The following is a 12,211-nucleotide window of genomic DNA, read 5'->3' on the forward strand; positions in this document are numbered from 1 at the left end:
GAAATGACGTATTATGAACATCCTCCTAAATAAAAGTCCTGATGAAGATTCTTCTCTTCTTTGAGTTCCATGGTTTAGATGCTGGTAATTTATTTCTTCGTCAATAATTTCAGGAATGCCATGGTGTCCTAAAATATTATAAAGTATAGCAGTAGCTACTATGATATGGTATGTGGTAGTAAAATTTGGTGCCATCTTCTTTGACAGACATGGAAAGATTCTTACCAACCAACACTATGCGTTGTCCAAAGTAGCTGCGGAACTACTTTATCTGTGCGTTCATTTTAGGGAACGCATAGTGCGCTGTGGCACTTAAGTGTTGTTTGTGAATTGATTTTACCAGCCCTGTGCGCTCGAGCATACTATGAGACCTCACAGTGTCGTTTGTGAATACGGGCGATAGTTTATTTTAATTAACATGGACGAAGTCACAGGCAACAGCTAGTTGCAGATGCATTGCCTAACTTCAATTAAAATATTTGTCTGTTCTGTTTTATAAACATTGGATTAGTTTTATCTGAATATAAAAGTTATTTATTGTTTTCGATTTTCTTTTATGTTTTATTTTGTAGTATTGGTTGTGAACTGTTAAGTACATTTCTTTCTCTAATTAAGTGATAAACACTTATCATCATACCATGTCTAGAAATTAACGAATCATAAGGCATCTCAACTATTACAAAGTTATTTTGTCTACTGTCAATTATTATTGTTATTGTTCTGTCAAAATTACCCAATTAATGTGACAAATAATTAATATTTACTTCAACACACGCTGGCCTAGGAAAACAAAACGTTAAAGGTCAGTAAGAAAAAATATTCTTTGTTAACTAAACTATGGTTATTGGAAATAACGGCTTCAAACAGTTGTTATTTCAATGATAATATAGTTGAACTGCCTACACTAAAAGTCCATTTTCATGAAAAGATGTTATTAATTTTTATGTAAGGTATATTTAAAAAAAAAAATTAAATATACCAAATAACTTCATATATCATTTGCTTCATGACTCATTATCTCATTTTTGAGTAAAGAGGATGTGTTATTTTGTGTGGATGCATATCCAGTTGACAAGTTGTAGAATGATTAACAACTTGACAAACATAAAAATATACAAATAAAATAACTAACTAATCAAAATAATTCATTTCATTTCAAATAACTTTGCAAATCATAAACAACTACTAGATTTCTAAACCATAACCATAAGAAGCTAGCGTTAAACCTTTCCATAGATAAATTCATATAATATTATCACATTTTAAAAAAAATTACAGCTTGACCTGGAATATAAAAATCTTCGTCATATAGAATTACTCCATTGCATATGAAAGTAATGTAAGAAGGCAATTGAAGCACCTTCAAGCGGGGTTTTTTAATATGCTTGGTTGGGCGTATTACATGTCTTTGTATAAATTATTCTACCAAAGTTATTCAAATAAATAGAGAAGGTATAGTTGGCACTTCACTTGAAACATTTTTCACATCATCACTAACAGTATCTACTAATAGGTCCTCAAAATCACGTGTCAATATATAGGTGTTATGAAATAATAATTAAATATTTCTGTTTTTTTCTGTGATATATCAAAAGATGAAGCTAATTATAATTTTGTAAAGTTTTTTTATTACATGTCAATACAAAGACATGAGGTAGTAAACTTGACAACTTATATAGTACCTTTCAGAGATAGTACCGGTGAAAAATATTTGTTCATTATGCCTTGTCTATAATTTAAATGTCTTTGGTTTCTACAGTGGATATAGTTAATGTGTCTGATATTATTGTACATTTTTAGAGTTCGGATGACGAGCCGCGGGAGGAGAAGGACCACTTCGTGGCTCAGCTTTACAAGTTTATGGACGACCGTGGCACACCGCTAAATAGAAATCCCACCATCGCTAACCGGGATATCGATTTATATAGACTTTTCCGTGTAAGTTGGATTATTTCTATATTCTATGTTAATTAATTAACCTTGGGTTGTAAAAAGTATAAAAAGATAAAGATAGCTTTATTTTCCCTTAACATAGATTAAGTAAGAAGTATAAGAAATGCCTAATGCCGATGAAAATATTGTTTTTATCAATAAAATGTATTGGATATATTAATTATTAAAAACTTTTCATATTGTGAGACTTTTCCTATAAAGCGTTTGTCATATTGATAAATCTATCATTTTTTTTAAGTATACCTTATGTGTTATTTATTTTTTTGACAATTTACAGGTTGTCCAAAAAGTGGGCGGCTACAATCGTGTTACGAATCAAAATCAATGGAAGGCGATTGCAGACAAGATGGGCTTCCACCCAGTTACCACGAGTATCACTAATCTTTGTAAGCAAGCATATAAGAAGTAAGTGGAACTTTGTAGTTCATGTTTGGTATTCAATTATTGAGATACTTGTGATTTTTATTAGAGTGGGTTTCCATGTTCAACATACTTGTATACTAGCCCTACCTTTAAACACTCTTGGATAGAATAGAAAAAATTATATGAAGTTTAAATTTTATCTTACTTCTTACTAATATTACAAATGTGAAAGTTTAGTTGGATGGATGTTTGTTTGAGTTTGTAGACTGCTGCTGAACAGATCGCAATGTAATATGGCACATATTTGGAACATAGCCTGGAATAACACATTTTTTTATAATTCTACGCAGACGAAGTCGTGGGCGTAATCTAGTTTTCTATAAATGACTATCATTCGGATTGATAGCAAGATATAAATAGTTGCTTGATTTTACTCCTTTACAGAGTTTTTAACTAATATAATTTTAAAGTTCTATAATAAATGTACTCCGCACCAGGTTCCTGCACAGCTTCGAAGACTTCTACCGCAAGCTGGGGGTGACGCTGGTGGCGCACCCCCGCGGCGCGCGCACCCCGCCCGCAGGACGCTCGCTCATACGAGACCGCGACAAGCAGCTGCTGGCCTCGCCCGCCACGCCCACGCCCACCACGCCCACACCCACGCCCACGGTAACTGACAAACTCCTCTATAATAGACAAATCACAAATTGGTTAAATTATCGTGAGACTGAGACTATCTTAAGGGAAAATTATAAATGGCTCAACTCACGCTTTTATCCTATAGTGACGGCACCGACTAGTTTCAGACCCTTCAGGGGTCCCTCAAGGCGTGTATTAGTTAACTTTGTTCGTGGTTAAGTCGCGCCTCCCACTAAGGCCCCCCGAAGTAGGACCCCTGAAGGGTCTGAAACTAGTCGATGCCGTCACCGGAGGTTAAAACGTGAGTTGAGCCGTTTTTAATTTTCGCTTAAGACAAATCACACTTTCTCTTCCTTGAAGTAGAGTGTTTAATCGCTCGTAGTATTTCCTCTCTTAAATTCATATTAGAGTCTTTTTTACTAAGCCATAGGCTGCGTATTTGCATTATCAGAACCGTAGACGCGCCAATATAAATAGTACGTTTTTTCTATGTCACTTATAGGCAAACGTTTTTATCGCTATTGTGTTTAATACAAAATTTTACTTTTTACAATAAAGAATAGTTATTTACTTGATATTAAATCATTTATTCATTTCACTAGCGCGGCAAAGATAAAGATTCGGACAAAAGCGAGACGGAGAAAAGTGACAAAAGTGAGAAGGATGAGAAGATTGAGAAAATGGAGAAGATGGAGAAGATGAAAGAGAACATCCAGGCCAGCGATGAAGACGACAGCGCTGACAATCAGCCGCTAGTTATTCCCGCGCCCAAGTAAGTCATACAGAGCCTTAAAAATATGCATAGATATACTGTTATTACGATTCTTTTCAAATATATTGGTGCCTTAAAGTCATGTGCAGTGTCTTTATCATGTTACACCGAAAATTGTTTTCTGTGCAACTTTAAGATCTGTCTACATATGTGAAAATTACTATAATTTTGTAATAAAAATGTTTTAAACTCCACAGAATCGACAAAGAGAAGGAGAAAGAAAAGGAAAAGGAGAAAGAGAAGGAAAAAGAGAAAGAGAAGGAAAAAGAAAAGGAGAAAGAAAAAGAGAAGGATAAAGATAAAGTGTCGACACGGACTAGCGAAGAGAAGACAGTGATCAAGCCGCGCTCGCAGTCCAATACGCGTAGCTCCTCGGTCGCTAAGATTGAATTACACGAGAAGAGAACACCTAAAAGGAGACCTTTTCATCCTAAAAGTTAGTATTTTTATTATATAAAATGTGTTACAGTGCATGATGGTTATTCGATAAATTTTTCAGACAGAATGAGATTGTCTAACATTCGGATTTGTCAGGGGAGATGTTTGTGCCTTCTTCTGCCTTTTAAAGTTGGCAACGCTTTTGCAAATGCAAATATCTATGGTCAGGATCGTTTTACTATTTTAGCTAATTATTATGGGGGTCGCTTACTCATTTACCTCGTACTATAAAAAAATATCAACCTGACTTTGAACTTGAAACTATAAAGTAAAAATCTGTATGCCATGTTTTTTTCATAAGACAATCGTTAACTTTGATGTTTTGTATTTAGAGACTACATATTGGGTTATGATCAAAGATTTTGTTAACATTTATTTGATATACTAATATAAACTAGCTTTCGTCCGACACTCCGTCCGCGTGGAATTAAAAAAAAGCAAGTAGCCTATGTGTTCTTACAGACTATCCTCTACATTTATGCCAAATTTCATCGAGATCCCTTCAGCCGTTTAGGCTAGAAACTCTAATAAACATCCATCTATCCATCCTATCCATCTAAACTTTGACATTTATAATATTAGTAAGAATTTACTAATATTATAAATGTCAAAGTTAAGAGTCTATCATTTCCTCAAAGGCCGGCAACGCATCTGTAGTTCCTCTGGTGTTGCATGTCCATGGGCGTCGCTGACCACCTCGGTGTTCTCGCTGCTCGTTTGCCCTTTTTATTATAAAAAAATAAATAAATTATTAAGATTAGTAAGAAAAGTTTTCATGTATGTATATTGACAGTGTCGGAGGGGCCGAGCGCGGGCACGCAGCGCGCCTCGCGCCGCCCGCACGCCTCCACTGACAGCGACAGCTCCGGCCGCGCCTCCAGGTAATACCTCACTAACTCTGACTGTATTCATAATAACAGAAATTCTATGCAATGTTGTACTGTAAAGCTTCTAAGCCTTTTAGCCACGATTCACAGTAATTTGTTTCTATTTTTTATATTATTTATAGATCCTTAGAATCGTTTTTATTATTTTTTTTATAACTTTTTAATAGTATTTGTGTCGGATACCTAATTACCTTTTCCCTTTCCACTCTTTTTATACTTTCCTTGTACGCAGAGGGAGCCAAGGACTATAAAAATAATTTATGTATGAAGACATTTAAATTACAATTTTAAAACAAGTCATTAATACATAGTTTATTATAGAAATTGTATTTGATGAATGTTGTTTTTTCTTCAGTCGATGTGGGCCTACAAAGAAGATGCAAAGTCGTCGCAGTCAGAGCGCGAACTCCGCCAGCAGTGGTAACACTATCGCCTCCAACAGCAGCAAGAGACCGCGCAAGAGGAAGACCACCGAGTAAGAATAAATATACTGTATTATTTATTTATATAGAACTAGGTTTAACCCGCAACTCCATCCACATAGAATAAAAAAAGTCAATAGCCTATGTGTCCTTGCAGACTAACCAACAAATGACTATGACAAATCTAACATAAGTCTATTAGAGAGGGAGGCCTAATTTTAGTCTCTTTCTCTTTACCATCCTTTCCTTATAAGGAGAGGATGAGAAGGGGAAGTGGATTTGACGGAGGAGGAGATGCATAGGAAGGGGAAATATCCTCTTTATGTGCGTCTCGTCCACTGTCGATTAAGGGTAGGCAACGCATCTACACTTGCGGATGTCTATGGGCAGCGGTCGCTTCGCCATTTTGGCGGGTTCAGGTGGCCGCTTGCTCGTTTGCCACCTTATGTTATAAAAAAAATTCCGCATTTACAATATTAGTAAGATTATAATACTAATAATTATATATAATCTTGCAAAGGCCGTCAATGAGTGAATGCACGCGGTCAGGCGGTGTCGGCGTGAAGGCGCAAGTTGGTGACAAGCTGAAAGTCTACTACGGCCCTACGCAATCTGAATCAAAGGTATGTACTTTTAAAATAAAAATATTTTTATTACATCAATTTTTATTAAATTAATGTCAAGCTAGCTTTCGCTCGCGACTTCATCCGCGCGGAATTAAAAAAAAAGTGAGTAGCCTATGTGTTCTTCCAGACTATCCTCTACATCTGTATCAAATTTCATTCGAAATAAGTCCAGGCTACAGACTCTAACAATCATCCTTCTATCCATCTAAACTTTCTCATTTATGATATTAGTATGATTAGTATGATTTTAATAAACTATACACTATCGAAAGTCGCTTATTCACTTGAAAATATTAATAAAAATACATTAAAATTTTAAATATAATTCCAAAGCCGCTGTTCAAATACTTAAAATAACCATCCCTATGCTAGCAATATTGACCGGATATTTTTGATTCAGTAAGGACGAAGTAGCGGAGAACAGCTAGAATATGCGTGTTGCAGGTGACGTACGAGGCGAAGGTGATCGAGGTGTCGTGCGAGGGCCTGCTGCGGGTGCACTACACGGGCTGGAACACGCGCTACGACGAGTGGATCAAACCGCAGCGGATTGCACTCAATCTCACACAACATGACGCACGCAATAAGAAGGTAATATGTACTACATTCTCAGAGTTAATGCTTAGCAAGTCCCGCAGTCGGGAATAGGGGTGCGCTTTTTTTTCTTTTTTTTTAATGTTTTTACTTGTTATGAGATAACCAGAAAATAATTATATTAAAAAAACTAATTAAGCTAAAAAAATACCACAATCATTTTCGTGCGATTAAAAAGCGGCCGGAGTTTTGTGACGTCATTAGGCGCTGAGATGTCACTTCGATCTAAACAACAAAGTATTTGATTGGTTCTCAGAGTTGTTGATAATCAAAGAGTGATTAAACCTATAACTTTGTAAAAGCACATAAAACGTGTTATAGTGTTATATAAATACAAAAAAAAAACTTTATAAATATGTTTTTATAGTAAAACATTTTTATAGTACAACACTAAGAAAATTTTATGTAACTTTGGTTGTAAGAAAAAAAGCCTTAGTAATACATATTTTTATCGAAAATTTTCACTTTAATTTTCAGAATACCAGCTTAAGCCGCCGTTCCAGGACTAAAAGAACTGAAGGTAAGAAAATGTATATCCAGATTGTGACATTTAATTTTTTTCTTGTGATAACTTTACAACAAAATATATAAATATGAAATTTCAGAAACTTCATTTACAGAATCATCTGCCCGCTCTGATTCTGACACAGATTCCGACAGCGATGATGATATTAAACGAGCCTGTAAAAAACCTGATGACAAGCCTAGTCTTAAAAGTAAGTTACCTAAATCCTGAGAATATTACACGTTTATATGAACAATTATTTAACGACTAACAATTATTTTCCACAGCGCCACCTAGAACTAAAGATGCCAAGTCGAGTGACAGCAGTGGCTCAAGCAAACCTCGTAAAAGACCCGTGAGAACAATATCTACTCCAACAATGGTCTCACCGGCGAAAAAACCTCGCATTAACGTCGCTAATCATCAGCACCAAGGCAGAGATTACGACCTCAATGAAATACGATCAGAGCTAAAAGGACTGCATACTGTTAAACAGGAGCCGGAGGATACCAAACCTGAAAAAGATAAAACTCCAAGCCCCGTAACACAAATAACAGTACAACCGCCTGAACCACCACAACCTGAAAAACAACCAGAAGATGTGTACGAATTCAAAGAACCGGAACCATTCGAAATAGAACTCCACGATGAGAAAAAGAAACGAATGCATCGTATTTTCGATGATATTTCACCGAGCAAATATACATCGACTTTATCAAAGTCTTTAAGCGAGGAAATATCTGAGGACTCATTGAGACCTCGACCTTCCACTCTAAGGTCTCCATCTCTATCGCCATTCAGAGAATTCGGCGCAACCAGAGACGAACCGAGTAGACGGAGTCCCGAAGAAGACTCGAAAGATGGTCTTTTCTCGATTGACGATGACTCGTTACCAGGCGAAAGTAGCTTGGGACCGATCTTCGAAGGATTCACTCCGGCCAAGAACCAGGAAACTTATTCTAAAAAGAATAAAGTCAACAAATTACGTGAATTGATCGACGATTCACCCGATAGCCCGGCTGATGATGAGCAGTCGTCTGAGGATGAACCCGAAGAAATGAAAGAAGAGAGTGAACCGAGTTCAGAACCACCGCTGCTAGAGATAGTTGAGGTTCCGGAGCCAATCAAAGAAGAAATTCATGACCTCGATACGGTTAAGGAAGTTGTAATCATTCTACAAGAAAATGAACAACAAATAAATTTTATACCACAGCCTCCAGGGACACCGCCGCCTCAAAGTAAGTTACAAGCGCTAGATGTGAGCAATAGTGTTGCTTCAAAAACCTCAGTAGCCACTTCTTCAACTGAATCGCCTGAGGAACCAAAACATACATCATCAATAGATAAAGAAGAACAACTTAAGCTGCTATCGATTCCCTTGCCCGCTACAGAACCTAAAGACAAAGGAAATTTGAAATTAAAGATCGAAAAATTAGATCCGGAACCAATTGTATCAAAGTTAGAACCACCATCAAGTCCCCTTATTGATACAGAAGAAGATAAATCTGAACCGGACAGTCCGGCGCGTATCGACGTGCTCCCGGAGCCGCCTCCCGGCTTCCTGCTACAATCCGAAGGTCCCAAGATCGCTGAGAAACTACTAAAAGCTATAAACAGTGCTAAACGACTGTCGATGTCTCCACCGCCGGTTAATACTATCGACCGACCGTTAACACCGATCAAAGATATTCCATTGCCAAAAGAAGACAAACTGTCCGCTATATCTCCAGAAATCAAACCGCTCATTAAATCTGAACCATTGAAACCATTGACTAAAATAGAGCCGATAAAAAAAATCAGTCCGTTACCGTTATCCGACTCGATATTCGGAGAGCCTTCTAACTTTACCGATTTGAAACGTGATTTATCGGATATTAAGAAGATTAAGAGTAAGGAGCCTACACCGCCACGTTTGCAGAGTCCTTTGAACATATTAGAGCGTCGCAAGAGCGTGGCCGAGCTGCCTCTAAGCGCGCCCGGCAAGAACAACAAGGTGCTCAGCGATACCATACAGAAGCTGTCCAGCCAGATAAACCAATCGGCGGCCAGCATCCCCCTGCCGCCCTTCCCGCCCGCAGACAGGAGCGATACCAGCGATTCAGATGACTCCGATAGAAGGTAAATATTGTATTTCTTTTAAAAAATCAATTAGAGGGGAACTTCTCTTAACTAAAGTCACAATATCAGCAAAAAATTATACATCTTCCTTATCCCTTATCAGTGAAACATCCACTTTAAAGTTGTTTCTGTCTTCTATAAGTTTTTTAAGCAGGGTCATTTGTTTTTTTTTTTGTATGAAATATTTTTGTGCCTTTTCTGTTACCTTGCCTAGGTAAAAACCTAAGTTATTTTTAAAAGTGAGATAGAGATAAAAGTAATTCTTTTGTTTCATTTAGGTTGATAATAGACAAGGTGTCTATGGAGGAGTGGGGTAGCGGCGGCAGCGGGGGTAGCGGGGGCAGCCTGGAGGGGCGCGGCGCGCGCGCGCTGCACGCCGGCAAGTCGCCCGGCGAGTGGAGCGCCGGAGAATCGCTTCTAATGCTAGAAGACGCCTGCAAGAATGAACGGAAACATAGTCAGTTACAGTATTTATTAAAAAAACTAAGAGAACATTTTAGTAGTCATTGATCAGACAATGATAAGTACAGTTTTGCTCAGTATCACTTATTAATTTAGGTATAATCGCCAAAAATTCTCTATTTGTTAATGTCAGGATAACTAAATGCAAAATATTATATTTATCATATGACATCTTTTATATATTCTACCGTTATAGTAACAGATTGATTATCTTTTACAGGTGCAAGCGTGGTGGTTGCGGGCAGTGGACGAGCCGGCACCAGCGGTATGGGCGCGGGGGGAAGTGTATCCGGTGGCGTGGTCGGCGTGTGCGGGGGCGTGGCGGGGGGCGCGGAGGACGACAGCAACATATCACTGCTGCTGTGTGAGGAGACGATTCCCGGCTCGCCGGCGCCCGATGCGGAGCCTGCGCCGCCCCGGCACAAGCACACGCTGCCCTTCGCCTGCGCGCCGCCTCATCACTCACACTCCAAAGGTTAAAAACATTGAATGGGAAATAAATGTCTCTCTCTAAGAGAGAGTTTTAAAAAACATACAGAGGAAGAATAGTTGACATTTCACTTGAGACATTTTTCATATGAGCCAATAACGCTAATCATTACTAGATCCTCAAACCTCATGTCAATATGATTAATTGCCAATAGATGTTAACGGCTGTTGCAAATAACGGTTGTGTGTTGCAGCAGAAGAGCGCGGCAACGCTGGTGGGTCGCGTGAGGTGGGCGCGGGCGTGGGCGTGGGCGCGGGTGTGGGCATGGCGGGGGGGCTGGGCGCGCTGGGCGGCGTGGGCGTGGTGGCGGCGGCGGCGGAGCAGGTGGCGGCGGGGGCGGGGGGCGCGGCGCCGGGCTGGGCGCGCCGGCACGCGCTGCTCGACAACACGCCGCCCACCACACCTGACAGCAGCCTCGACCTGTCACCACATCGGTACACACATATATATACATAATACCAATTATTTGCCTAAAAAGATTGGAATTTTGTAAGAGGTTGCATAATTAAGAAGACAAAAACATATATTTGGATGACGACCATATTTGCCGACCCTATTAAAGTGGGAAAATAATAAGGTTATGTTTGAGTCAACAATTAAGAAATACACTCTTTATTCAGAGAATATTCAACTTAAATATATTGTATATTGATATAACTGTTTAAAAACATGTATAGATAAAAATAATTTGTTTTTTGATAAGGAATATAAAGTATAAATGTGTTGCAGAGAGCGGCGGCTGTCGGAGCGCGACAGTCCCTTGGAGCGCAAGGAGGAGGACGAGGACGGCGCCGCGCGCTCGCCGCACCACATGGACCTCGACAAACCTCACAGTCAGTTCTCTTTCATACTATCGTTTTATTACATTTTGATATATTTACACTCAAATATTTTACACATTTTTATTAACCAATCTAATTCATAAGCGATTTTAATCGAAAGTATATTTCAACTTTTTTATGTAAACTATACAACTAAATTAAAAATTAAACACACCTACTTAGTTATGTAGGATGTCAGAAATCAGTATGTTTTTGAATAACTCTTTTTATTTAATAAAAAGCTGTACACTTCAGACACGCTTTAGACTATGTCCTTACGCTATTACTTGGGAAGTAAGCAATTTGGAAAAAACCATCATGCGGGAAAGGGACAAAAACTAAACGCTAAAGCATCAAAGAAGCACGGTTGCCATGGTAACGGTAATTGTTGTCAAAGGCCATCGTGGTCATTTGTGCAGTTGAATGTTGTAAACTATAAAATAAAGTTTTTATAATTTCATGCGGGTAAAGCTTCAAGGGAACTCCTCGTTATAACATTCTTAATTAATTTTTTTCATTTATTTTCTTCAATAAATGTATTTTAATTGTATTTTGTTATAGCGAGTCGTTCGCGCAAAGCGTCTGAGAGTTCGGCGGCGGGGCGTGGCCGCGCGCGGCGCGCACGACGCGACACCGACGAGCACGCGCACGCGCATCTGCCGCTCTCGCACAACGCGCACCATGCGCCTTACAAGTACAACTTCATACTGGACCTGGGTACACATTTATATAATAATCAAAATATGCTTATCACCTAAATAATACTTTCAAACAGATTCTTAACAGCTCTATTCCACTTTTGATGTCACCAGGTTTGAGTTTCCGGTCATAACTTATTTAATTATCAATTTTGTAATATCTAACAAAAGCATGCTTTATAGACATTTGTCTTGCTGTTGACGAAAAACCATTGATTATTTCGGCCTATTTGTCCTTAAGTGCGTTTGTTCCGGATAATTTTTTTTTAAGCGTGCACGAGCAATCACTAATATTATAAATGCGAAAGTTTGGATGGATGGATGGATGGATGTTTGTTAGACTTCATAGCCTAAACGGCTTAACGGATTTCAATGAAATTTGGTATAAATGTAGAGGATAGCCTGGAAGAACACATAGGCTAC

At 38.5% G+C, this 12,211-nt stretch overlaps 1 protein-coding gene and 1 long non-coding RNA gene across 2 annotated transcripts in view; both read left to right on the plus strand.

The window, feature by feature from the left end:
• The window catches only part of LOC106100914 (AT-rich interactive domain-containing protein 4B), a gene marked incomplete at its 3' end in the record, with an annotated part of 15,209 nt that extends 4,640 nt beyond the window's left edge, over nt 1-10,569 (plus strand). The window contains exons 8-22 of the mRNA XM_013279979.1: nt 1,801-1,938; nt 2,231-2,358; nt 2,814-2,985; nt 3,558-3,727; nt 3,925-4,163; nt 4,959-5,046; nt 5,408-5,527; nt 5,995-6,097; nt 6,545-6,691; nt 7,172-7,214; nt 7,300-7,410; nt 7,487-9,317; nt 9,596-9,774; nt 10,000-10,254; nt 10,463-10,569. Coding sequence (XP_013135433.1) covers nt 1,801-1,938; nt 2,231-2,358; nt 2,814-2,985; nt 3,558-3,727; nt 3,925-4,163; nt 4,959-5,046; nt 5,408-5,527; nt 5,995-6,097; nt 6,545-6,691; nt 7,172-7,214; nt 7,300-7,410; nt 7,487-9,317; nt 9,596-9,774; nt 10,000-10,254; nt 10,463-10,569 — 3,831 coding nt within the window. The remainder of the gene's footprint in view (nt 1-1,800; nt 1,939-2,230; nt 2,359-2,813; nt 2,986-3,557; nt 3,728-3,924; nt 4,164-4,958; nt 5,047-5,407; nt 5,528-5,994; nt 6,098-6,544; nt 6,692-7,171; nt 7,215-7,299; nt 7,411-7,486; nt 9,318-9,595; nt 9,775-9,999; nt 10,255-10,462) is intronic.
• Nucleotides 10,570-10,579: 10 nt separating this feature from the next.
• Nucleotides 10,580-12,100, plus strand: LOC106101018. The gene is made up of 3 exons (XR_001225480.1): nt 10,580-10,703; nt 10,999-11,102; nt 11,652-12,100. It is a non-coding gene; the product is annotated as an uncharacterized LOC106101018 (long non-coding RNA).
• Nucleotides 12,101-12,211: the final 111 nt, after the last annotated feature.

Source organism: Papilio polytes, unplaced genomic scaffold (assembly GCF_000836215.1).
Source record: "Papilio polytes unplaced genomic scaffold, Ppol_1.0 DF824024.1, whole genome shotgun sequence".
Lineage (NCBI taxonomy): Eukaryota > Metazoa > Arthropoda > Insecta > Lepidoptera > Papilionidae > Papilio > Papilio polytes.